Source organism: Lonchura striata, chromosome 9 (assembly GCF_046129695.1).
Source record: "Lonchura striata isolate bLonStr1 chromosome 9, bLonStr1.mat, whole genome shotgun sequence".
Classification (NCBI taxonomy): domain Eukaryota; kingdom Metazoa; phylum Chordata; class Aves; order Passeriformes; family Estrildidae; genus Lonchura; species Lonchura striata.
The window spans coordinates 5,919,658-5,947,519 of NC_134611.1; the positions used below are offsets into that span (position 1 = coordinate 5,919,658).

The 27,862-nt window shown below is 46.3% G+C and overlaps 1 protein-coding gene across 1 annotated transcript in view; it reads right to left on the minus strand.

The window, feature by feature from the left end:
- The window catches only part of ROR1 (receptor tyrosine kinase like orphan receptor 1), a 153,549-nt gene that overhangs the window by 46,490 nt on the left and 79,197 nt on the right, over positions 1-27,862 (minus strand). Inside the window, exon 2 of the mRNA XM_077785317.1 lies at positions 3,975-4,046. Coding sequence (XP_077641443.1) covers positions 3,975-4,046 — 72 coding nt within the window. The remainder of the gene's footprint in view (positions 1-3,974; positions 4,047-27,862) is intronic.

The window sequence follows — 27,862 nt, forward strand, 5'->3', positions numbered from 1 at the left end:
AACAGCCACTGAAGCTGACTCCTACTCACAGTTAAAATAATATTCCAGAGCTGACCCTTTCCTGCCAAGGACTCCAATATAATCTTTTCCTAAGGAAGAAGAGATCCCAAACAAGTCCTCCAGTGGAGCAGACGTAAAGAGGTTCTCATTCTAATTCAGGCCTATTTCTTTGGAAATAAACTGACATGGGATGGGAGGAAGAAGGAAAAGCTTCTCCTTCCACGATCTGTTCTGTGGGACAGGAGCAGCTCCATGGAGGGCTCTTCACCTTGCTAAAGAACAGAGAGAAAATGGGAAACTGGGAGCTTTCCCAGACAAAGAGCTGGAGCAGGAGCTGGTGCTCAGAGGGGACAGAAGGGGAGGCAATGCACAGGGAAGGAGAAATCCAAGGAGAAACCCCTGTGCCACATCCTGGGGCTGTGCAGGAGCACACATGGATGAGGCTTTTCCCAACCTCCTGGAGTGATCAACCACAGTCCCATGGGAGATCTCCCACCTGGAGCTGCTCCGGGCTCTCCCCACCAAAGGGAATCTCAAAAAACTTGGGAATGAAAGGCTCCACATGCTGCCACCAACCCCCTGGAATGGGGCTCTTCCTACCACCACAGCTCCCTTTTTCCCCCCAACTTCACTTATTTCTCTTTATAGAATTAAATATTTATAGGATCATATTTTCATTTCTCTTTCTCCCTCGTGGCATTCCCTCTGCACACCATGGTTTACAAGTAGAGAAAGAGAGAGAAATGCTTATAGCTAAATCTCCCCCTTTTAAAAGTGATTATTTTTTATTTTTTATGCCCAGTTTGTTTGTTTTTTTTAGGTTTTGGTGAGAAACCACCTCCTCCCTCCCATCAATCGTTGCTTTCAACAGCTCTTCACGGGTGGCTGCGTCTCTTTTAAATTCATTTCCTGCTAAAAAGAATAAACAGGCAACTGTTTAATGCTGTCGATTTAGCTTATTTAATAGAAATTGAAACCTGAATAGGGCTCAGTTGTAAGATAATCACTGCAGAACTCACCCGGCGAGGGAAAGCACCAAATTAAGTCATTATTTCAAAATGCAGAATATTATTATCAAGCTGTTCCTCCTTCCCCAACATGAGGCACACACTGGAGGAGGAGATGCTCGTCTCCAAAAGGCAGCAGGTAGAGTCAGAGCCACTTAGAGCAGGCAGGGATTTAATTGGGAAATCTGCTTGGAATCCACTTTCATGTGGTGAACTTAACAGGCTTTAAAATTACTTTTACTGCGATGCCGGCACCTCCTGGAAGACAAGTGAGTTTGGCTCCTTGTCTTGGGTTGGAAATGCAAGATGTGGCTGGGAATGTGTATCCTATTCCCATCTTTGAGCTGGGGCAGTTATCTCCTGTTATTTGGGCAGTTTTCTTTATCTCGGCCACAGCCAATCCTCCCTCCAGGAGATCTCTGCGGTTGATGGGCCATTAATTATTAATTATTTTCTGTTAATGGGCCATTACTTATTAATTATCTTCTGTCCATGGCCACTGAGTGTCCCAGCATGGCTGAGAAAATTCCAGCATCCATGGGGAGATGCTCTGCCCAGGGGAGGAGCCGAGCATTCCTACCTGGATATAATCTGAGCAATTGGAATACCACAGCAGCCTTTGCCCACTGCATTCCCAGGGGAGCAGCTTCCTTCCCCCTGCATTCCCAGAGGAGCAGCTTCCTTCCCCCTGCATTCCCAGAGGAGCAGCTTTCTTCCCCCTGCATTCCCAGAGGAGCAGCTTTCTTCCCCCTGCATTCCCAGAGGAGCCCAGGCCCATCTCCCCCAGCCCTGGAGCTCCAAGGAAAACTCCCCCCTTGTGCAGATCCTGCTCCAGCAGAAGCACAGCTGGCACTGCAGGAGGGCTGAGCCCCCCTGGGATGGGGCTGAGACACTCCCTGACCCACAGGGGACAGGGCTGCTCTGACTCTGGAAGTGCTGTTTTGTATTGCTGCATTTTTTTTTTTAATTATTTTCTTCCCTAATAAAGAACTGTTATTCCTACTTCCATATCTTTGCCTAAGAGCACCTCAATTTCAAAATTATAATAATCTGGAGGGAGGGGGTTTGCATTCTCCATTTCAGGGGAAGCTCCTGCCTTCCTCAGCAGACACCTGGCTGTTCAAACCAAGACACTCCTTGAGATGCAAAACAAACGGGACCCGAACCTCATTTTCTCCTCGGAGGTTTCCCCTGTTCTGCCCAGGGTTTGGCTCGATCCAAGCTGGAGTTTCAGGGCTTGGAGGGAAGCAGCAGCTCCCACATGAAAGCCCAGGTGAGACAAGCCAAAACCTGCGTGCCTCTGCTGGCAGGAGCCCCGGGAGAAGCCGCCCCTCTGACGAAGCTTTTCGTGCACAAAAAATAAATAAATTTTGTTTTAATCCCCTATGTAAATCTGAGTTGAGGTGTGGCTCTAAACGCTAATGAGCCGCAGCAAAGGGCCCGGTAATCCCCCAGGAATGCGGGACTCAGCCCCAGCCGCTCATTGCCGCATTCCAAGGTGGATTAGAAACCGGGAATTTCGCTTTACCTGCTCCTGACAATATCTCCAGCTCAGCAACAGGTGCCACGGAGGTAACGTGGCGAGATGCTTCAGTCAAGAGTGCTTGGATTCTCCCAAATCAGAGTTTTGCCTTCTCTGGCATTTCCAAACTCCTGAGTTTTATTTCTACGCCACTTGATTATTTCCTATTTTCTGAAAAACCAAAGAAAGCTGCCAAACAGGGAAGAAACGTGGCAAGAGAGGAGGTTGAGATGGGATGTCAGGATGAAATCCTTCCCTGCGAGGGTGCCCAGAGCAGCCGTGGCTGCCCCTGGATCCCTGGCAGTGCCCAAGGCCAGGCTGGATGGGGTTGGGGACAGTGGGAGGGGTCCCTGGGTGGGCTTTAAGGTCCCTCCCAGCCCAAAGCATTCTGTGATTCCACTCTCCTGCCTGGGGGAAGCATCACCTCCACTTCTCCCCAGCTCTGGGATGTTCCCTGAGCAGAGCCCACACCTGGGATAAGAACTCCATTCTGTCAACACCTTCCCAGTTTGCTGGGATTTAGGAATTCTCTGCTGAATGACCACAAGCTTTTCTCCCTTTCCCACCAGCAAGCACCAGCCCTTTGACTTTCATCTTCTCCGCTGTGTCCTGGATCACCACAAAATCCTGCTCCTTCCCTGCTGGGATGGCAGATGTGAAAGGATCAACCCAGAGTACACAGAATTACATATTCTCCTCATCCTTAAGCACAGAAAACATATTTATGCATAAACATCAAACATTACGAACACATGTTCAAAAAACAGTAACAAAACAAAGACAAAAACAGTTGGGGAAACCATCTGGGATAGAATTCTGCTGTGGGAAATTTCCATCTCAGCAGTAAATGGTTGGAAAATGAAAAGTGGTAGACAAATTGCACAGTGAGGGTGGCTAAAAGCATCCTCAAAGATGCACAGGTTTGACTCAGGAGCTTGCACGGCCTTGCAATGAGGAAATCTCATAAATTTGCCTTAAATTAGCAGCGTTTAATTTACAAAATGAAGGAGAATGATAAATCTCTCATTTTTTAACAATATATACCCCTTGGAGAGCACCAAATTACAACTAATTACCACCTGCAAATGTATTTTGTATTATTAAAGCCTTAAAATTTTGTAATAAAATGCATCAGAGCAAATGGAGTGCCTGATGTTTATGAATTTTGAGATCAAATCCCAAGATCCACCAGAAAAAAATGTGTGACAGAACACCTTGAAATATTTTTGCCCTGTGGAACATTTTCTTGATACAAGAAATGAACACAGCAATCTCCAGAAATCCCAGAACCACACGGAATTAAATGTCAGAGGATCCTGAGGCATATGAGGTTTATCTTGAATACTCCCTGACTCTCTTTGTTTGCTGATTTGGTCAAGTCAAGAAAAACGGAGATTATAAAATCTGATTTCAGGTGGTGTTGGGGATTTTTTCTGCCTGCTTACCTTTATCTAATTCACTTGAGATGTTCCATGACGACGTGGGCATGAAATCAGCAACAACTGAGGAATTCACTCCTGGAAGGGGAAAAGAGAAGAACCACAAGATGCTGTTAATATATGGATTCTATATCATCAGGAATCAAGATGCTGTCACAGGAATAAAATGATTTGATGCTCTGTGCTGGCAGGCTGAGCCATCTGGGCAGCAGAAGCAGCCAAGGGGGAAAAGGCAGCGGGCCAGGGCTGGCTTGGTTTGGCAGTGCTGCTCACTGTGAGGCCTCGTGTTAAAAAAGCAGATGATGCCTTGTGAGGGCTGGGCAGAGTCCCAGAATAAAGCAGGGATTTATCCAAAGCATCTCCTCCATGGATCCACCTTGGGCAGCACCAGAGCCCAGCCAGGGCTGCACCCAAATGACCCAAAATGGTCCCAAAATGCACGAGCGCTCCCGGGGCTCTCCCTGGGATCAGTTCTGCTCCATTGGCACCTTGGAGTTCATTGTCCCATTCCAGCTCCAGCCCATCAGTCCCACCCTGCTGGTTTTTCTCTCTCCAGCCCACGCTGTTTGTGCTCCTGGGCTGAGGTTTGGATCATTTGTCCTTGGTGCCCAGCTGGAGCAGGAATTGTTTTGTGTCCCTGCTCTGTGCACAGAGCTCAGCATCCCCTGGTGTGAAGTTCAGAGTTACACACTAAAGCAGCTCAGAATGTGAAAATATAAAAGCCAAAACCTGAGGCATCACAGCCAATCTTTGGGATGGACTTGACCCACCCTAAAATCTCCCCATGGGTTTTAGAGAGGCAGAAGGACTCTGCAGTGGTAGAGGTGAGGGAAACGTGGTGCTGAGAAGATATTAATATTCTATTTCTATTAATATTTACAAGCTATTTCAATCCTGCAAACCCATGTGCACGAGAAGGGATGTGGTTTATACACTGAAGTTAACAGGGCTGGAAGGACTGATCTGATGCCCAGCAGCACCTGCTCCTTGCTGGGAGAATTCCTTACTCTTCAGGAAAAGCTGAATGGAGAGTCAAGTCTGTATTTATATTTTAAACAGCAAATCTCAGGGAGGGTGGTGTTAAGCCAGCACGTCCTGCCTCAGCTGTAGGTCATAGCAGAACATTCCCTGTATCCAAACTTCATCCAGGATTTACTGTCTCCCTGTAACAGCAGATCCACCTGCAGCCTCTGAGGCTGCTCAGGCATCAGGGAAGGCTTTTGGAGTCATCCCCAGGGAGAAATAGATTTATATGAGCTTTAGTGAGTGATGGTGGGAGCTGGGAAGAAGGGGTGTCACACACATTCCATGGCATGGGAAAGCAGAGCACCTCCCAATTCCCTGTGTCCAGCCAGCCCTGAGCAGCCTGACCTGGAGCAGGAGGAGAGAGATGCTGCACGGCACTGAGGGTGGCAGAGGGAAGGTGAAATCAAACCAAGCAGTGCTCAGGGTGCCAGTCCTGGCAACATTCACTGAAAATGAGCATCCCACAGCCCAGTCCTGCACCCTGGGGGGACCCCCAGTGCTGGGTGATCTCAGAGGTGCACAGGGAAGGCAGAGCTGGCATGCTGTGACTTAGGGAACAGGAATGCTCTGAAGTGCATTCATTTTGCTTTGTCACCATCCTTTAGCTTATTCCCACGTTTCACTCATAAAACATGGCATGCAAGGATATGCAAAGATGTTCTGCCTTTACTTGATGTCTTGGCAACTCTTCTATTTCATTCAAAAAGCACAAGGGACTGTAAACACCACGTTGTACAAACCCACGGAGCCGTTTGGTTCGGACACAGCCAGTGCCCTCTTTATAAATAAAACCTGGCTTAAAAGCCCACCTGGCAGCACAGCTTCTGCCAAATATTCCCAGTGTAAACATGGGATTTGAAAGCATTCAACTCCCCCTGGCCTGTGCAGATCCCCAGGGCAGTGCCCACTGCTGGGGACAGTCCTGGGCAGTGGCACAGCCAGAGGTGGCACCCGATGGCACCAGCTGAGATTTTGGCTCGCTGGGTCCATCCCTTCTCATTCTCTGCTTTTAATTCACAGCTGAGCTTGTCTAACCCACATAACCCTTCTCTAAGCCACATTTTTGGGACCACATGGCTTAAACTTGCAGGGTTTGAGGAAAAACAAGCAGATCCAGTGGCAGTATTGCTGTCGTGGAGGGTAGGTGACAAATAACCAGGAGCTGGTGGGTGTCAGGCTGTGCCAGAGGCTGGGATGCTTGGTTCCCTGTCCCTCCTTATCCTTCCAGCTCTCCTGGCCAAAAAATGGGACAACTCCTGTGGTAAAACCCCTCCAAGAGTGGGATCTGAGGTGGGATCACTGGGACCAAACTGGTTCATCCCTGTGTCCACAGGCACAGCTCAAACCCACAGAGAATGCTTTCCTCAGTCACACGCTCACATTTGGCACTCCACAATGGGGTTCCTGTAGCTATTTTGGCTCACCTGGAAATATTTGATGTGAAGAGCCCACATAACAACTGTATTCTGCCAGCAGGTAGCACAAATTAACCAAAATTAAACAGACAGTGCTAACAACACTGTGGCCACATGCAGCATTTGTTATTTAAAACTCCAGAACTAACAGCACAATGACCACACATAGTATTTTGGTTTTTAAAACTCCAGAGTGTCCATATTGATGTTTTCTTAACCAGGCTTTGAAAACATGATCATGAATCTCACAGAGCAGACACGCCTCAGCTCATCTACAGGAGAAACCACATTAGATGACCAAACTTTGGAATTCGTGGAAGTTCTGCAGGCTGGTGACTGATGATTTTCTGATATTCCTCAATTAAAGTTCCAAAGAAGTTCAAAGCATCACTGTGCCCACAGTAACCACTTTATTTGATTGAAGGGAACTCACAGAGCAGCTACACCGTGTAGGAACAAACCATCCCAATGCAGGAGAAGAAAACATCCCAGAAAAAAGTCCATGAGACATCCCTGAATTCCATTTCTACCTGTGATGACTCAGGATTGCTGGGCATGAAAGTGAGAGTGGTGCCACCTCCCCTTGGAAAAGCCCTGGGATAATTCCAGGTGAGTTCCCAGCCAGCCCTGGGAAGGGATGAGTCAGGGATTTGCTCAGAGCATTTGGGGCACTGGCACAGACTTGCCCATTGGCTGCCACCTCCTCAAAATAGGGGAAAAAAAAATCTGATGCCAGATGACAGAATCACAGGATTACCAGGTTGGAAAAGCCCTCCAAGGTCATCTGTTCCAAGTCCCCACCTTGTCACCAGCCCTGACATCCTTGTTCCTTGGACACCTCCAGGGATGGGGACTCCAGCCCCTTCCAAGGCCTGACCACCCTTTCCATGAGGAAATTCCTCCTGGTGTCCAACCTGACCCTTCCCTGGCACAGCCTGAGGCCGTTTCTTCTTGTCCCTTCAATATTGCAACTGAATTTTGAATGTGGAGTTTAAAAACTCATTCTTTCTTCTTAAAACTTCCCTACTGCCCAGCTTCAACTTGAACAATTAGATTTGTTTGGAAGAAGAGTCAGCCTGAGAAATGTGATCAGCAGCCAGAGCCATTATCCTGTTAAGGTTTTATTTATCCATGGAATAATTTCAGATGAATGATGACTCTTCTTAACACTGGCAAGATAATTATCTGTTCCAACCTATGAAGAAACATTGGGTTTAAGTTAATGAGAAGTCACAACAGGCTGTGAAAAGCCAAGTAAAGTGTATTCAAACACACTTCCCACAGAGAAATTGGCCAAGATCTGATTTTATCACAGTATTGCACAAGTGTGGAGTGAATTTCACACGTCAGGCCTTGTACAGCCTTTGTGATTAAATAAACTTCAGTAAGCTTTACAAAAAGCTGTACCTGCATCTGTAAGATGAGCTGGAGACTGGAAGAAAGAAGATAACTGAGATGACATCAAGGCCAGAAATAATTGAAAATTTGAATGGGGAATAAATCTGTTGTACAGAACAAAAAAAAAAAAAAAAAAAGAGAGAGCAAAATAAGTCTTGAAATGAGGATATCCTGCTTGTCAGACTCCAGAGCATGAGGAATGGATGGATGCTGGGTGGAGGAATGGACACATCCAGTGGGAGCATGGCCTGCATGGATCTTCTTTTGGGGCAGAGATGGAAATCCCACCCTTGTTAAGGTGGAAAATAAATCCTGTAAAACAAGCAAGCAAAAATTCAAAGTGTCTTCTTCATGGGCATCCTTTGTATTCCATAACCCGATGCTACACCAAATTGATACAATTATTTCTACAATCAGGAGTAATTTCTTTTTTTTCTGATAGAAAAATGAATATGATTGTAATTCAGGTCTCACTGCAGGATACCCAAACCAGCAAAAAGAACAAGGAGGTGTTTGGAGAAGTCTGAATAATAAGATAAGCTATTCAGAATTCATGTTTAACATAAGAAGAAGTTTTCCATTTGCAAGCCTCTCACTGAATCTGAGCAGAAAGCCTTCCCCAAGTGAGCTTTGTTAGCCTGTGAAGGAATTTGCCTAAGGAAGTGATAAAAGCCCAATTTCCCGAGACATTAAAAACAAGATTGGGCAAGACAGGACTGCAGACTCCAACGGGGAGTTATCCCACGCTGGCAGCAGGGTCAGGGCAGGACAACTTCACTTCACGGGGGATTTAGGCACAGCTCTTTTTGGCCAAATCACCCATGAACATTTTATAGCTGCAGATGTACCAGAAACATCAACCTCCTCCTTAAAAAAGGGAATAAAATCTCCAGCAAACAAACTCCTCAGCTCTCCCACTTGCATAGAACTTCAGGAAAACAGGAATGGCAGATAAAATTATACAGACTTAGAGAAAAGCTCATTATCCTAAGTGCTAAGTGGTATTTTTTTGCTTTTCTGCACATTCCAGACCAACACTTCATCTCTGCCTCTGTCTGGTTCCTACCTGAGTGATCCCTTCCAGGATCTTCCCACAGATCTGCCTCCTGGCTGTTTTGCCTCTCGCTCCTATCTCCCTCATCTTCCTTTTCTGCCTTTTTGCATTCTCTGTTCCCCTGATCCTTTGTGAGCTCCCCACGTTTCCATCTGATCTCCCCAGATATTCCATTTTGCATTTTCCAGCCTCTTCACAGCCCACCCCGGAGCTGCTGAAGAAAATTTACACAGACTGTAATGGATGCAACCCATTATTTACTAATTTTCTTACCTGTTTAAAAGCTGGCACAACCCTGAAATTTCTATCCTCTATCTCAAATTTTGCTAATACCTTTAATATGTGGAAGGATTTTCAGGACATCGGTTCCTCTCTGACTGCATTCGAATTCCCCTCTTTCCAAAGGAGGTGGGAATTGTGAATACTTCAATCAGTTGAGTGTGGGCTTTTCTCCTGGCTGAGCCCTTTCCCAGCTCCCTCAGCTGCTCCTCACAGGATTTAAATGATTCCTCCAAAGTTCCAGACTGTCATCACCGTGTCCAAAATGAATTTTCTGCTGGTGAAGGACCCTCTGAAGAGCTCCAGGCAGAGATGAAGTTGTGGGGTGCTAATAACCAAGTGGTTATAATGACTTCAAATGGTTAATTTTGTTCCAGCTCTTAAAATGTAAAACTCCCGTGCACATCTCCCTGTTCCTTATCTGCAGCGTTATCATTATCGATAGCCCTGGGCAGGTTAATAATTGGCATTAGATAGGGAAATTTTCAACACCGGTGAACAATTCAGGCTCTGTGGATTTCAAATCCATGAGACATTAATTCCCAGCTTCAAAAGGGAGACGTGCAGGGGGATGATTTCATTTAGTGCAGGACTGGAAATTGTTAGGAACTTCATTTATATCCCACCTCTCCCATCTATCAGAGCACCTCCCCACTGCTACTGGCACTGTCATCAGCAGGACCTCTCTGCCTGGGAGTCTTTCTAAGCCTTGCAGCTCAGCAGGGCTGGAGATTAAGGCAAGGATTAACCCGTTTAGGATGCACCATCGGGAGGAACCCCAGTGCCCTATTTTTGGTTTCAGGGCAGGGAGCCAAAAGTGCTTCATGCACCTGAGCCCTCTGCCTTCCCTCCTCCTGCAGATCTGCTCTCTCCCATGAGGATACACCAGAGGGGAGCAGCCACTCTGGTTCCAATCAAACCCACCCCAAAAGGCTACTGGGGAGATTAAAACTCCTTCTCAAAACCATCATTCTTAAGGTTTGTTCTCGAATCTCAAAGTCATCAGAAAACGATGCGATTGCTACATCTGAGTCTCTGCAAACTCTTCAAACGCCTTCAGATGTTTTGGCAGCAGCCTGGTGCCTTCCTCAAGTCGGTATTTTTAGTAACTTGATCTTTGGCTAAGGTCATATCAGTTAAAAATTGTTTTCTTCCTCGGATGGGAGCCATCTCCTGGAAGAAGAGATTTTTAAGAGGCCCGTTTTATATGCTAATACCTTAATCCTAAATTTCTAATTACCGCCCTACAATTCCTTTTGATTGCAGCTATTAATTACAGATTATCATTAATGTTAGATGGATTTAGAAGTCACAGTGGAATCTGGGTGCACTTTACATGACTCCAAATTGGGTCGTTAACAGTTCCACTTAAGAAGAGCAAAACACTGCGCCCTGGAGCAAGCCACAGCTTTAATGACAGGGGATGAAGAAAAGAAAAGGCCACTTGGCCAAGGGCCAGCATTTCACAGCTCACAGTCGAGCCTTTTTGCTTCTGAGCTGTAGAAATGTGGCCACGATGGCTCTTCCAGGCACTTGGAGCAAAGCTGGAGCATCAGATTCCCGGGATGGCACCATGGCACAGCTCAGGTGGATCCTCACTGCACCAACTCACAGAATCCCCGGGTTTTTCTAGCAATTATTATTTCTACTCTGCTCAGTCTGAAATACGAAGGTATTGAAGGAGCACGGTGTTTTCCTGCCCTTAAAAAAGATGTTTTAATGGATATGGATCCATAGTGTGATGGATCCTTGGTCGTTGTAACACTGGAAGAGGGCACAGCAGAGCTGCTAGTTAGGCAAATTGACAAAGGTTGGGAATTTGCGTAATAAATGCAAATTTCCCATCTCTGCAAACCTATCTGGATTTTTTTTTTCGATGCCCTGAGCTTTTCTGGGCATCTCAGCCTGGCAGAAAGAGAGAAGAGAAAGTGGAAATGGGAAGCACCCAAAGAAAATTGGACGGCTGCAAGAGAAGGAAGCAAAAACTGACAAAAGCAGAAAGAAATTACTGGATGGAGTTCGTCCAGAAGTGGATGTGACAAGAAACAGAATCACAAAAACCCATCGAATATCACGAGGGAATGGAGAAGGAGATGGATGTCCTGGGGCACCGTTAAGTGAAGATTCTTCAGTGCCAGGAAAGGTGAGGAAGAGTCCGGGGAGGGATGGAAGGAGCACTGGGAAGCAACACTGTGGCACAGCAACACCTGGGCTGTTTGAGATGAAGAATGTTCCCCTCCTAAAAGTTCTGGAGCCTGAAAAGTGCTGAGATGCCTCCAGAGCCTCCCTTGCAAAGGCTGCTGTGATCAGTGAGTTGACTCTCACAATTAAAAGGCAAATATCGTGCATATGTGTTGGGAGAAGTTTTATGGATTTATGTTGTTCCCCCCTTGCGTTGTTATCAGGGGGTGACCTGGGTTTGGGACATTTGGGAGGGTGGGATTGTCACTGTGGCATTTGCTGAGCTGCAATGAAGATTTAAGGAAGTGATCTCCACCACTGGTCAGAACTTTGGGAGGGGCTAAAGGGTTAAAAGACAAAACCTCCATTGTGTGGGTGAGCACATGGTGGGAAAAAAAATCCTCTGCACATTTTCTCTATTCAGTCTGCTGTTGTATTTTTGATAAGGGTTTAATAAACCTTTTAAATTTTTTGAAAGTGGGTATCGTTTGTCACACCTACACATCCTTGTGACTCCAAGTGATCCACGGCCCACATGTACTTATGGAATTTGCTTTCCTGAAGGCACCAATGCCATGCACAAGCAAGCCCCTCTCCTGGCACAGGTTCCCATTTATTTCCCTCCCCACCAGCAGAACGTGTGCTCGGGACAGACGTGTTTGGAGACGAGGATGAAGTGGCTGGACAGGGCTGCACCTGCTGGCTTGTCCCTGGCTTCCATCAGTGCCACTGCACTAAATCCACCCACAAAGGCTCGAAAGAAGGCAAAGGCAGCCAAGCCCAGGGAGGGCAAACAAGAAATCATTTACATCCCCCATAAATCGTGGCACGCCGTAACTCCTCGCACCTCAGCGCTCGGGGGCCGCAACCCACTGCCGAGGATAAGGAGACCAGCAAGCCACAATTAAACCCTTATAACTTGTGCAGAAAATTACAGCAGAAGGCTGCCATGTGCAAATCCACGCTGACTTTTTCGAGCCCGATAATTATTTTTGTTGCAGCGACGAAAAACGGGGCCCGTGTCAGCCGATGAATTAATGGGAGGGCCTGAAACAATTACTCCTTAAATACACAGAAGTCTCCCCAGTGTAAACACGCTCCCTTTTCTTGCAGATCCTCGTGGTACGAGGCAGACGTTGCCCCATGACTTATTGGCTGCCCATGATGGAGCAGTAAATGCTGCCTGTTTGATGGCTGCAGCCTCCTGCCTCAGATTTTACATGGCTCGATGGTGATTAATGCACAAACTGCCAACTGCAGCCAGAGGCTGAAAGACAAGGCCACACTGTGAAACCTATGCTAATAGAGCACAATTTATATAAAAAGGGGGGAATGTAAATATTTAACTGATGCCAGAGCTGGATGCTTTGGCCAAGTTGGGACTGAGCTACATTGATTGTTCAGGAGGAACTTACATCCTAAAACCCACACAGGCCTGAGCTCAGAAGGTGGATTTAAAACTTCATTTCTTCTGCTAAAAGGCTGTTTTCTTAAATTTTGCTTCGAGTCGAGCAGATGCAGTAAGAGCTGCTCTGTGGAGAGCTGGGCCCAGCTCAGGTCTCCTTGGGAGCTTGACCCACATCCCCCAGAGGCAACGCCAAAGCAAGGCCCTCCAGCTAATTTGTGTTTATTAGCAGCCTCCAGAGAGGCCAGGGGCTCTGGGAGGTGAAGGCTGAACTCCCCTCTCATGGCTCTGGGTTGGGTTTCAATCACAGCACAGGCTGTCCTTGTCCTGCCCCTTGTCCTGCCCTCATGGCGCTTCTGATCCAGGCTGTCCTCACACAGCCAACAAAAGCAATTGTGCAGGTCATTAGTCTGCACAAAAGGTTTACATCAATGCTCCAGAGGTTTCTTTTTAATCCCTTCATTGATGGAAGGAATGAATTGATTTAGCCACAGTTGCAACTTATTTACTGTAAGAAAGTTTTCTAAATCCGAGGTTCAGCGGGATCTTCTGGATCCAGGTACTCACTAACATCAAGAAAAATTAAATCCAACCTTAACCAAATTTATTTTCACTGCTGCTTTTGGGGGATCTTCAGTTTCATCAGTGGCTGAAGCATGGTCCTGCACTGCATTCCCCACGATTTCCAAGGATATTCCAGGAAATCCCAACCCATCCTGGGCATGAAGAGCTCAGCACTGTGAGCCTCACGCTGGCAGCCTAACAACAGCCACCAAATCCAAAGGTTTGACAAAATCAGTCTCAGGAATCCTTACATTAGGCAGCAATCCTTCTGCATTCCCAAAGGTTTTGTCGGTGCAAAAGAGCCACTTCTAAAAAACACAATTAAGACGTGGCGAGCCTTCACCTTAATTGCACCCAGCAGCACAAACGTCTGTGGGCTTCGTGACCCCGTAATGGCTTTGCCACAAAAAGCCAGCCCACAGTCTCTAAAAGTTAATAGCCTGTACAATGGAAAATCAACAGGAGCAGGGCAGAGTCGGCTTGTGCAGCCCTAACTGCTTTAGCAGCCGCGGAAGCCTCACGGAAGGATAAACCACTGATGATTTTTTTATTAGCTCAACAAACAAGAAGCTCAGCATTTGGTGTAGTGCTACTGCAGAGCCACAGGGATTAGGTTTCAAAGCCGTGGCAACTGCCATGCTTTAAGGAACTCGTTAGGCTGGAAATGGATATAGGCTCCCTCTGGAAGGCAAGGCAATCCAAATAAACACGCTGAGCACGGCAGCACATCCAGATGAATTTCCAGGGGACCCCCTGTTCCTTCCCCAGCAGCAAAGCCCTGAGCAGTGCCAGGCTTCGTGAGGTTCCAGGGGACCCCCTGTTCTGTCCCTGAGGAGAAAATCCCAGAGCAGTGCCAGGCTTCGTGAGGTTCCAGGGGACCCCCTGTTCTGTCCCCGAGGAGAAAATCCCAGAGCAGTGCCAGGGTTATGGAGTTCCAGGGGATCCCTTGTTCTGTCCCTGAGGAGAAAATCCCAGAGCAGTTCCAGGGTTATGGAGTTCTAGGGGATCCCTTGTTCTGTCCCTGAGGAGAAAATCCCAGAGCAGTGCCAGGGTTATGGAGTTCTAGGGGATCCCTTGTTCTGTCCCTGAGGAGAAAAGCCCAGAGCAGTGCCAGGGTTATGGAGTTCTAGGGGATCCCTTGTTCTGTCCCTGAGGAGAAAATCCCAGAGCAGTGCCAGGGTTATGGAGTTCTAGGGGATCCCCTGTTCCCTCCCTAGCAGCAAATCCCAAAGCAGTGTTTAGGAAATTCCAGGGCACACCCTGTTCTCTCCCTGAGGAGAAAAGCCCAGAGCAGTGCCAGGGTTATGAAGTTCTAGGGGATCCCCTGCTCCTTTCCCAGCAGCAAATCCCAGAGCAGTGCCAGGGTTTGTGGAATTCCAGAGGACCCCCTCTTCTCTCCCTGAGGAGAAAATCCCAGAGCAGTGCCAGGATTATGAAGTTCTAGGGGACCCCCTGATCCTCCCCCAGCAGCAAAGCCCTGAGCAGTGCCAGGGTTTAGGAAATTCCAGAGGACCCACAGTTCTCTCCCTGAGGAGCAAATCCCAGAGCAGTGCCAGGGTTTATGGAATTCCAGAGGACCCACAGTTCTCTCCCTGAGGAGCAAATCCCAGAGCAGTGCCAGGGATTTGGTGGTGCTCCCAGCCCTTTCTCTCCAGGAAAAGGAGAGCAGCAATCCCAAGCTCAGCAGGTGATCAGAGCCAGAGGCTGCCAAAGGGAGCTGGACCTAGGCTTGGTGCTGAGCTCAAATGCTCTCACACTCATTTCAGGGCTCCATTTCACTGCTGCTTCACTGCCATCCCTCAGCTCTGGGAGCATCCAGGAGGATTTTGTACGGATTGTTTACAGGGCAAGGAAAACACAGCTTCTCCTTGAAGGCTCCGGAGCAAACATGACACCAAATTCCTCCAAACAGGAACTGGAGATGGTGGAATTCTCCCTCATTTCACAGGGAATATTTACAGCCTGCTCCTCCAGCTTTTCTCCACTCATCTGTAACGAGTTCCCAAAGCACTCCTTGTGGTCAAGGCAGATTTTTGTGCTGTTTGGCTTTTCAAGTTTCCCAAAGTTCATTCCCAGGTCCTTTCCCCACACTGCCAGGAGCTTCAGCCTCTGCTTTGCCCCACTCACCGTCATGTGTAAGATCCCATTTTACCAAAACAAAAAATCCTGATGGATAAAGGATGGAGACAGGCCTTTCCCAAGTGCATTTCTAATATTTTGAGGGAGGATTTTTGGGAGGATTCCTGCCTGAGAGATACAGAGCACTGATTGCACAAAGTCTAAACACTCCTTCAGTAATGGGAGAAATATGCTGGAAATATGCATTCTTTTATTCTGGCAATTCCCTTATCATGCTCAGGATTCTGGTCAAATATCACAGTCTAGCACCTGTTTAATTTAAATTTAAATGCTGAAGTAACCAAACTCCTTCCCCTGTGGCATTAAAAGACTAAAATCTTTCCACTGTTTAATACATGGATGTTCGACGAATATTTGAACCCAATCCAGATTTTACTGGGATACTTAGAAAATCCAGTATCAATTAATGATTTTGGATGCTGTTTCAGGTTTGTGCATGTCTTTAATCCTCCTGAAGCACAGCACTGCCAAGTTGTGTATTTTTTCACCCCAATTCCCAAATTAATTACCTCTGATAGGGAGTTCATGTGCTGCTGTTACCCATGGTGTTTGTAGAAGGCTTGGGATAGCAGATTAAAGCACAACAATAATCTTTTAAAAAACTAGCTTTTTAAGACTCAGGAGGGGCATGAGAAAAGAGATTTAAACTGAGAGAGAGCAGGTTTAGATTAAAAATTAGGGAGGAATTGTCACCTGTGAGGGTGGGCAGGCCCTGGCATGGTTTTCCCAGAGAAGCTGTGGCTGCTCTTGGATCCCTGGAAGTGCCCAAGGCCAGGCTGCAGCACCCTGGGGTAGTGGAAGTGGAATGGTGAAAAAATCAGAGAATCCCAAACAGATTTGGGTTGGAAGAGACCTTAAAGTTCATCCCCTGCCATGGGCAGGGGCACCTTCCACCATCCCAGATTGCTCCAACCCCAGCGTCCAACTTTGGACACTTCCAGGGATGAGGAGTCCACAACCTGTCAGAAATATCCTCAATTTATGCCAAAGGCAGGGTGAAAAATGCCTGCAGTAGGAGCCATATTCACAAATAGATGTGTTTAAACCAGGACTGGATTCCACAGGCAGGAATATCCTGGGGTAAAGGGATCAAATTATTCCTGCCACATCCATGGCCACTGGGACTGTGCAAAGGTACGCAAACTGCAAATCCCAATAATGCAAAAGTGTCTTTTTTTCACCCAAAAGTGTCTTTTTCACCACATTTCTCAGCACATTGGCTCTCGTTTGGAATGCCTGGGCTGGGCATGCCAAAGGTGGGAATTCTTGGGAGATGTGGTTCCCTCCAAACCACGAGCAAATCGTGCCCTGTGATTTTGGTTTCCTTGCATTACTGCCTTGGAGCTTTGGGAGCATTTGATCCCTACCCAAACACACTCCCACAGACACAGTGCACACAAAGCTGAGCAGAGCCAGCTTTGGGGCTGGGACACAGAATCTGGGATGCTGCCACTTCCCAAACTTCTCACCATTGTTCACTGAGAAGCATTTCCTGTGCCCAGAAGCTCTGACTGCTGATAAAAAGCCTTTTAATTATGTGACTGGTGAAGAGAGTGTGGAGATTTTTGCTATCACAACTTTACTGCTGCTCCTTCAAGCTAAAATTCATTAGAAAAAAGGAGTTATTGCAACAACTTTGTCCAGATCTACCTGAGCCCTTCAAAGACATGGAATTTTAGTCACCTGCAATGTCATACCCAGAGCAAGAAATGTGATTGTTACTTATTGTCAGCAATGAGCAGAACCTCTGTTATACCCTTCCAGGATGGAATTAATTATGAAACATATTTGGGCAGTTTTGTACTAATGCAAAGATGAGCACAGGGATGTAAATGAAGGGTAACTTTTACAGTGGGGTGTGTGAATCCAAGAGATCTATCTGGAAATAGGTGACCTGAGCTGACAGAGCTGCTCTCTGTGCCAGCACATCCAGTCCCCGTGACCCCTGGGCATTGCCCTTCCCAATTTTACCTTTCAAGAAGTGTGGAAGAGGTTTTACAGTGACCTCTGTGAGCCAGAAAGAAGTTTGATAACAGGATCCATGTTTGATAACAGGATCCTGAAAAGATTTCCTACCAAGGTCATTGACATAGAAACCAAGAAAGAAAGAAGAATAAAACAGAGAAACTTGCAACTGCCTGTTCCAGTGAGCACTTTGTTTGTCTTGTGACCAGTGAGTAAAGTGTAAACTTCTGAGTTTTATAAGAATGTACAAAAGGCATGCATGCTGCAGTAAAAACAGTTTGAAACCTTCTGAAAATGGAATGTTGCTTTTTATTGTCTCCATCTCAACTAGGACAAAGAAAGAACCCAAACTCCTCTGAACATTTCACTGTGTTTAAACAAAGTTTGAGAAATGGAATCAGAGATATCCTGCCCACTTTGTATCAGCCCAAAGATGAACTCCTACTTCCCAGGAATGGGAGGGGATGGAGGTGGGGAATGGGAAGAGGCACCTGGCCATTTTCCAGCCTCCCTCTGCCCCTTGCAAGGCTCTCCCTGTGTATCTGAAGCTCTCTAAGTGTGGCAGAGGAAAAGGAACACTCTCTACTCACTGCATTTCCACTGTGGAGCACAAACAGCAGCACCTTAAAGGCACTGCTGGCTCCTCAGAACAAAAAAAACTGATTTCTTTTCCTGGCCAGCCTCCTGACATGAGCACAGGTGACCTCCTGGGGCCAGGCACACCTCGCCAGCTCTGGCTGCAGTGCCACCAGCTCTGCCCCTGGAGCTCCTGCCCATATCCATGTGGTAATTCCCAGCTCTGGGAGGGCTCCCACTGTGCTTGAGGGAGCCCTGACCAACGGGCACAGATCCAGGAGTGCCACAAGCTTTCAGATTTGGTTCCCTGAGTGCCACTATCCCTGAGTGCCACTATCCCTGACCCTGTGCCAGGCTCAGAGAGCCTGATCTCAGCTCCACTGGATAAACACTGAGCTGCAGACACAGCAGTCCTGGCAACCTCGGCTTGTACTTATGGAAAGCGGTGCAGGTGGGTTTACATTTCAAATAAATAAATACAAAAATACTTCAGAACCCTTGGAAGTCAGCAGAGAGCAGTGTGGTGGGACTGGCTTGTCATGTACTGGGTTCAGAAGAAAGTCCCAGTGGTCCCAAGTGTCACTGTGATGGGAAAGAGCCAGGCTGGAGAGAGGCCAGGAGATTCCCTGCCCCGAGTGATTAAACTTGGAGCAAAACCAACAGACAGCGAGAGAAAAGAGGAATTTTCCCAGGGATATGTTTGATTTGAGCAGGGATTCCTCCTTAGCAATTAACCCTTAACAACAAATTAACATTTGTGTGTCCCCTGCCCTGAGTGCAGCCCCGTGGAAAGGAGTGGCTGGTGGCACTGGGATCAAACAGACATCCAGGAATGTGCTGGAATTGCCACTGCTTCAATTACCACTTGTGATGCTGCTGCCTTTATTCTGTGAAGAGTCAAACAGAACTCCAGGGAAAGCAGTGTGGTTTCTCAAGAGGCACTTGGGCTCGCTGCTGCTCCCATTGAGGCCTCCAGAAAAGCTGCCACTGAATTAGGAAATGCTGAGCACTTCTGAGAGCTGCACAAGTGCACGAGAAGTGCCTTGCAAAGCTATTAGCTCACAACTGCTCTACAAGCTACAAGCAAGGAAAATAAAGGCAGCAAAGTAAAAGCAAAGAAAGGCACAGAAATGTTTGAAAGCCCTTCCAAACCATCACAGGCTGACAGCCTGCAGCCCCTTTCATCTGCTGCAGGCCACTTCAGCAGGCTCCAGGATTTAATTAAATGGAATGTTTATTTACACAGCTCAGGAGAGGGGCTCGGCAGCCACCAGAGCCACCTCACTGAGCTCTAGGGACTGAAAGAGGTGGGGGCTTGGCAGCCTGGGACATAAAAGAAGGGCAGGATTGATGGAATTCGGAGTGATCTGGGCTGGTGCTGGGGGCAGGAGCCACAGCTTTGACTGGCTCCTGCTCGGGAATTTTCTGGCACATCAAGAACCTCCTGCTGTGACCTGAGAGACACAAAAGAACCACGAGAGAAAACCCAGCAGCACCCACTGAGCAGGGCACGAGCCAGAGGGGCTGATCCTGATCCCACCGCGGAGTTTGTGGGGTGGGGATGGGATGGGATGGAATGGAATGGAATGGAATGGAATGGAATGGAATGGAATGGAATGGGATGGGATGGAATGGAATGGGATGGAATTAAACTAAATGGAATGGAATGGAATGGAATGGAATGGAATGGAATGATGAAATGAAATGAAATGAAATGAAATGAAATGAAATGAAATGAAATGAAATAAATAAAATTAAATTAAATGAAATAAATGAAATGAAATAATGAAATCCAAGGCAGCAGAATTTGCTGGTGGCACCTTGATAACCTGCAGAGGTTGTCAGCTCCTCCTGCAAGCAGCTCCTCCCCACCAAAGGCTCCAGCTCACACAAACACGGAGCACAGGAATTGCTCAACTGCAGGATTTGCTTTGGCACGGGGCGAGGACAGCGTGGCACCGCTCGTGTGTACTCAGCAGTTTTAGAATCCCAGGATTTCTCCTGGAGATCTAATAAGAGCACTTTTTGGCTGGGTAAAAAGGAGACAAATGAGGGAAATGAAGGCTTTTGTTTTCACGGGCTGGCAGTTCACATTTAGCAGCGGGGCTCGAGTTCCCTTGCCGAGGGTGCTCTGCTCCATCCTGGTTATTATGTGGAAAATGACACACGGTGCTGGGATTTCAGCAGTAACCCAGCCCCTAAACACCTTTTAGACACAAACATTTGTGTTCCTCAAAGGGTGCCCTGGAAGGACAGGAAGGAAGCAGCTCTCACTTCACTTCAGGCAGCTCAGACTTGCAGCTGCCATAGCCCACACAGAGCTGTTGGAGCTCCCCACACCTCAGCAGCAGCCCAAATTCATTTATCCATTTCTAGATGCTGCTTTCACGGCTCAGATTGAGGGAGCTGTGAGCCCAGGGGCTGTTCTGCACTCAGCCTGGCTTTAAGGAGAACCCTCACGATGCCCATGGTTCTACCCAGGCTAAAGGAGGCCCAAGGTTTGTCCAAAAAGGAGCAGAATTGGTGCTTTACTTCACTGAGTGACTCCTTCACTCGGATCTGAGAGGAGAAAAATCTGCCATTACTGCAGAAATATCTTTGCAGTCCAGAATACAGAAAAGAAGGATGGATTTAAGGAAATCATTTTCAACACGGGGAGCTGCTGTACAAGAACAATTATTGTTGTACAAGAGGAATTATTGGCTATCTCCTCGTGCACATCTTCACCCTAAATGAGGAAATTCCTGAATAAAAGCAGGCACTGGAGCAAAGGTTTTCTGTCTCTTTTCCATGCCCTGCTGGAGCAGAGTCAGCTGGTGGCACAGAGAGGGGGATCTGTAATGAAGAATGCTTTAAGTTGCATGGTGCAGGCTCTGGAAAACCTTACACAGACTTTTTTTTGTTGAAAAAGGTCAGAGGGAAAAAAAAAAGAGAAAGCTAATCCTTGAAAAATAATCTTCCAAATAAACAGAGCAGCCTGTGGAGAAAGGATCAGCAGAGGGTTTGGAGGGAACACCAGAGACAGCCTGAGAATGATCCTTTCTTTAACAACATCTGACCTTCCACCTTAATGCTTGCTTTATTAATCATTGACTTTCTGTCTTTGAGAGTGATAAAAATGGTAAATACTGCCCAGAAATAAAGGAAAATGGTACTTAAGGGAAAAATGGAGATGAGACCCACAGCAAAGTGGTAATTTTAGCAAAATATCTGCCCATCATCTATGCTGAGGAGCTGTGAGCCTGGTTTTGTGTCAGCAGCTCTCACATGAAGAGAAGTTCACCTTAAAATCTCCTCCCACCATCTCCTGATGTCTGATTGCACAAGCACTTACTAACACAAGCTATTGGGAATATGTTTTTAAATCCTGGGAAGGCAAACCAGTGCCTTTCAAAGCAAATCTTGCTTTGCTATTGCACATTTTCACCCACTCAGAAACACGGGGAGTGATGCAAAGAATCAGCATAAAGATGGGAACTGCAGGTAAGTCACACAAAAAGAGGGGGGAAACCCAATTAAAACAGGTCCAAAATTGGAGTGATAACTGCAGAGCTAAAAAAAAAAAAAAAAAAAAAAAAAAATTAGTTGAAGATGAGAAGAGAAAAAAAACCAACCTGCAAACCAGATTATGCAACTTTTGTGCCAAATGCCTCATTTTGGAATGAAATCAGCCCTGACTGCTGAAAACCCTGAATGCTCCAAGCCCCAAGTGAGCTCCAGAGATATCTGGCACCCTGATTCCCCAGCAAGGATGATTTATAACCTCACTTTGGAATTGCCCCCTTGGAGCAGGGCCCAGTTGGAACCCCTTGCTAACGAGCTGATTTGGGGCTGGAATTCTCCTAACGCCGGCTGGCAGAAGTTGGAAGTGAAAATCTTTATAAGTGTTCAATTTTTAAAAGATTTACTGGGAACATAATAGCAAATATGGTTGGGATCAGGAGCCAAAGGGGTTTTTTTTCAGCCTGGAGAGAGCAAGTAGTCTGTTGTTCCTTACATCTGGAACAGTAGTAATCTATTCCTTAAGCCTGAGCAATCAAATTACCCTAATTTTCTGTTGTCTTGGCTTGAATAAATATTTTCAAGACAAGTTATGTTAAAAATATGCACACGCTGACTGCACAGTGAAATGTGCTTAACATCTGTGCTGCAGTTCAGTGGGGCAAGATGGAAAGGTATCCCAATGGAAAGGGACTGCAGAAAAATCACTCCCTTTCCACTGGGATTAATAACCTACTGAAGAATAACTGTTGGACAAAATAGGGGAATTTAAATGAATGATAGAGAAATAGATATATAAATGGAATATATAGAACTGGGGAGAAAATATATATAGGAGTAGGGGGGAAAGTAGGGAAAATTAGACTAAAAGGGAGCTGGAATTCTTGTGGCAGCTGCAAAGGAATGCATCTCAAAGGGATGGTGGGCTGAAAATAAGAATTTTCCATCATTTCAGGGGAGCCAGCTTTGGTTGGGCTGATTGGGCAACTGGGGAAAAAGAAAGTGAGAAAAATTTTCAGGGTTTTCTGCCTCTGGAATCCTCTCACAGAACCTGCAGGTCTCACTCTCCATGCAAGGGAGGGATTTGGGTTTTTAGGGGAAAAAGAAGGAAAATTGGGAGTTTCTCATTGCACTACGCAGAACTGAAAACTCCTGAGATGCTGAATGAAAAAACAAGGGGCAATAATTATAATTCTTATTCGATGATAATTAATTCTGGCCAAAAGTAGCAGGGAAATGCTCCCATTTTTGAGAAAGCACAGGCTGCAAATCTCCCACCCTGGGCAGCTCCAAGGGCAGGGGATGAGGGGAAAACTCTGTCAGATTTGGGATCAAAGCTCCATGTGCTTCTCATTTTCCCCCTCTGCATCAGGGATGGGTTGACAGGCATTTCTTAAACTGCAACAGCACTTCCAGGCTGAACCAGGTCACCAAAAAAGAAGTTATTTTTCATTTCCAAGGCCCCACTTACATTCCAACAGAAGGAAGAAAATGAAAGCATGAATGAAACTCTTTTCCACTAAAGCAGTTTTTTCCCTCCCATCACTTCTCCCCACAATATCCTAATATTTATATTTATCCTAATATTCCCTATAACACGGGGAATAGATCTGGGATGAAGATCTTTTTCAAAGAATTGTCTGCTGCAAGTTTTCATTTGGAGGAGTCAAGACTTGGAATGGTTTTCCCCTATGCCTGGTGGAGTGGGGAGCTCTGGGTTGGAATGCAGATGTGCACATCTGTAGGTATTTATTCCTGCTGTGCAGGTTTAAGAAAATAAAGAGTTGATGGCTTCCCTTCAACTTCAAACCTTAAAACTGGTTTAACATCTTGGCGTTTGCAAAGCTTTTACCCCCTCCTGCTCTCCCATTTGGATGTTTGAGCTTCCACCACAATTCCAGCTCCTTCCTACAAACACAAACGTGGGTTTGCTGTCAGCTTCTGGAGCAGCATTCCAGCAGGACATCAGGAATCCCAAAATCCCCCAAAAAGGGAGCAGGGACCCTTCTCAGTGATGCTGCTTAGAGCCACATCCCGGTGCCTCCAGAGCAGAGGGAGGGGATGAGGAAAGCCAAGGGCTGCAGAGTTCTCTCTGTGCTTTGAAGGGAGAATGATGTCTGTTGAGATAGAGAGTAATTGATGTTGAAAATGCACCAATAAATTAATATCACAGCAGAGCTGAATCCCAGGATTTATGGGAATGCAATCCAGGCCTCTTGGTAAACATCTCTGAAGTGCAGACGAGCGGGGAGGATAAGAAATACGGAAGCTTGGGTCGCTTCCAACTCAGCAGATTAATGTCAATATTTCAGAAAAGCCCCAGAGAAAAGGAGGAGGGAAAAAATTCACCCATCTGAAACAAAATATTGCAGGGCCAGAGGATTATCCAAAGAACAAAATTTCACCCTGCTGCTCTTGATGTGGCATGGAAGTGCTGGTGGAAGTGCCTCTCTTTGGGAAGAGTGGGACTGGGAGTGCTCATCTTTCAAGGCTGGAGTGGCCATCCCAAAGATTATTCCTGAAATCAAGGTGTGCTCAGGGATAAGAGCACTGAACCCAATTTCACCAGGTTGGCCATGACGTGGGTGAGGTTCAAGGTTTTGATGAAAGCCAAAGTGGGCTCTTTGTTAGAAGCAGCTCCCACATCCCAGTTTTTCAGGCTGTCCTGTGGATTCCTGCATTTATCCCAAGTTTCTCCAGTTTCTGGGAGCTCCAGATTGTCAAATCTTCAATTTGTTAACCTGGAGTATTTTATTTTAATACACAGTTTCATATCCTGTTCCACAATGCGTGGAAAGGATTAAAAAATTCTACGTTAACCTATTCAGACAATATTTAAACTCCACTCAAAACCTTCTGGATTTGTCAAATATTTCATTTCTCCTTTCTTGATTGTTTCTGCTCTTTGAAACACACCATAGCTTTGAAAGAAGCTGCCTATCATTTTATTTTTCTAGCTTTATTTTGCTAATATCTTTGTTTAACTGGGGCTGAGCTGAGCTAATTGTCTGTAACTGATCTGGGTATCATTTAGCTCCTGTGGGTGTAAAGTTTCCCCCTTAAGACAATTTTAAAATTATATTTCTAATCCTCTTATCTCTTCCCAGCATCATCCATCTTGCTTGTAGGTTTTCTGTAGAGAATGATTTAATGATGAATGAATTCTTTCCATTTGGATTTGTTTATTTTTTAGGGGAGATAAGTTATCTTCTTCTCCATGAGAGACAGCAATTAAAATATTTCTAATTATAAATTTGAGAGTGGTGCAATTCCAAGGACTTCACTGAGTATTTGCTGGGGTGGCAGAAATAGATCTGATGGAATCACATGGGAAAATTGATGAGCCTGTGAATTTGAACATCTTGATGAAGGGATAGGAGCAGGAAAAGTAAAAGAAATGCAGAATTTGTGGAATAAATCGAGAATTACTAAGGATGAACCAAAGCAATATCGTGAGGGGGCCCACATCAAGCTTCTCCCACTTTTTCCCATGTTAAGAATTGTGGTTTTATTTGGAACCTCTTTTTAGTCCAAGTGAGGTTTCTGCTCTGTGCTCCTGGATGGGGCTCCTGCTTTGGCACCTGGAGGAAATCCAAGTTTTCCGCCGGTGCTCACAGGGAACCAACACCCCACCAAAAGCTCTGGGACAGAGTGGGAATCATCTTCCCAGCCCACACCAAAAGGCTTCTCCTGGGAAAATATTTCACTGGATGTGGCCGCTTCCCTTCAGTTTTTCCGAGATGTTTTTCAGCTGAGGATGCTGTTTTTGCTGGTGCCATCATCCCATGAATTGACATTCTGATAATCCCTCCCTGCAAAACTTGGGAAGGAGCAGCTGGAGCAAGGGCAGCTCCCCAAAAAGGCTTCCAAGTTTCCGAGCTGCCTTCCCTTGGAAAGGAGGATAAGCACGGCTGCGCTGGCGTTTGGGATTTACCGCAACGCCAATTCCGACCATCCTCTGGAAAAATAACTCCAGGATGTTTTGTCTGTTTTTGCTGATACACCTTGAGGAAGGTTTGAGCCTTTTCAAGGTGGTGATGTATTCATTACATGGTGAAAACCTTTAGTTATTCATGGTTTATTTCTTAGGAAAAAAAAAAAAAAAGGAAAAAAGCAGTATTTGTGTTGTTAACGGAAAAGGAATTTAAACAGGAACTTCTGGGACAAACTGTCTCAAGTTCTCCTATAATCAATATTTTTTTATATAAACAAGAACCTAGAAATAACTCATATTTATAAATATCAAGTATTTTGGAAGAGAGGCAGGGACTGTGTGTGACACAGCAGAGAAGTATAGATTTTCAATGAACATGGTCCATTTACCTAACAAATACACTGTGAGATGCTCCTAAAACAGATAAATATGGACAGGGATTCACAATAATTCTTTCTTCAAGCTCAGGAGCTTGGGATCATCTGGCATCTTTGGCATTTGGGGCTGAGTTTTTGTGGTTCTAGTCCCTTTTGGATATGAACCCTCTTAGAGCTGAGTATTTAAGCACAAACCCAAACCTCAGCTCAACTAAACTTAACTTTACTAAAGTTACTTAAAATCTCTGCTGGGCTGGGCTCTGCAATGCATTCAGGAAAAATGGGTTAGAGGGTTTTTGTTGAAGTTTTACTGGGTGCACAACACGTTAAGTGTGTTCCATGTGTGACTCCACTCAATTAACATTCCTGCTGAGCTTCCCTGAAAAGTTCAGCAGTGGGGGATTCTTCAAAGGACTGGCTTCAACCTTTGACCCTCCAGGGTATTTCTAAGGAGTTACAAGCATGGATATGCTTAAACCATCCCATGTTGCTCCTTCCACATTGAAATGTGTTTTATTGATCTGAGTGTCCCTCAGCATTTGCTTTTAGGGAGAAAGAGCAACAAAAGGGACTTTGGTGATGGAAAAAAGGCCCTGGGAAGGTTTTTTATGGTGGGTGCCTTCCAGTGGAGGAGGGAAAGGAGAAGTCTGGAAGATCTTCTGCTTCATCTGTGCCTCAGGGATGTTATTCCATCCCTGGAAGTGTCCAAGGCCAGGCTGGATGGGGTTTGGAGCACTCTGGGATCGTGGGAGGTGTCCCTAAACATGGCAGAGGGGTGGGATGGGATGATGGTTAAGGTCCCTTCCAACCCAAACCATTCCAGGATCTTACTCTCAGTGGGGTTTCTGTGGCACGTGGAGCATTCCCAGAGGTCGTCAAACCCTTCCCATGGCCCCTCATGGGGAGTTAGGAACTGTGGGCACTCCACAGCACAGAGTTGTCCTGTGCCAAAAAATAAGAAGGAGCTTCTCCTGTTGCCCTGGAGTGTTGGGCTGTCCCATCCAAGGACTTCACTGATCCTTGCCTGGGGTGGCAGAAATAGAACTGATGGAATCATATTGAAAAATTGATGAGCCTGTGAATTTGAACATCTTGATGAAGGGATAGGAGCAGGAAAAGTAAGAGAATTGCAGAATTAGTGGAACAAATCCCAGAGGTGCCATCCAGAGGCCTGCTTTTCAAGAGACAACTTAAACCATGAACAATCTTCTCCTTTCCCCTGCTGCCAAGAAGCAGCATCAGAAAAAAAAAAAGCCAAATTCTAGGAATAAAAGGCACGGACAGGCCCTGCTGCTGTCAGCACGGGCTCGCTCCGAGGCGTCACATTTTCCTTGTTGTGAAATGTGCTGGGTGCCACATCTACCAACACCACCAACCCACCCTCCCCAGGGCATCCACAGAGTGTGGGGTGGTTTGAAGCCTTTGCCACCCTTCCCGCTGGGATGTTGGTGGCACACTGGAGCCAGCTGCTCCCTCTCTGCCCCTGGTGCCCTTCGCTCTTGGTGTGATCCCTTCTGGAAAGTTTCCAGTGTCCCTTGGCGTTGGTGTGACTTCAGCAGGGCTGGGTTATGAATTACATTTTATTAAATGTCACGCTGAAGTGCTCAGGCACTGATGCACAGCCTATTAGTAGCTTTAAGATTTCAGTGTTTTGGTGGGAACGCTTCAAAACTGAAGTATGTTTTCTTTGGCCAAAGCTGCCCCATTAGATGCAGTTTCTCCTGACATTTTCAGAATTGTTTTATGGCTGTTTCCATGGAGGTCGAGAAGGAAATGACTGTTCCAGGAATGCTTCGATAGCATCCAGGGCAACACAAAAGGCTGAGTTATGGAGCTGCACTCTGGCCAGGCTGATGGTGTGATGATTAACAAGTTGTGCTGCCACCAGGGCCCTGAGCTGGGAATGCTGCTGGGAATACCCTTCCTAAGGCCAGCTCCATGATTGATCCAGCATCTTCCACTTCATACATTTCCCTGCATGGCCAATTATCAGATTTTCTTCCTCTCTGTTTCATCAGTCACAGTCATTATTTGCATTGTTTCCCTACCAGCTGCCAGACATCCAGAGATCAAACGATGA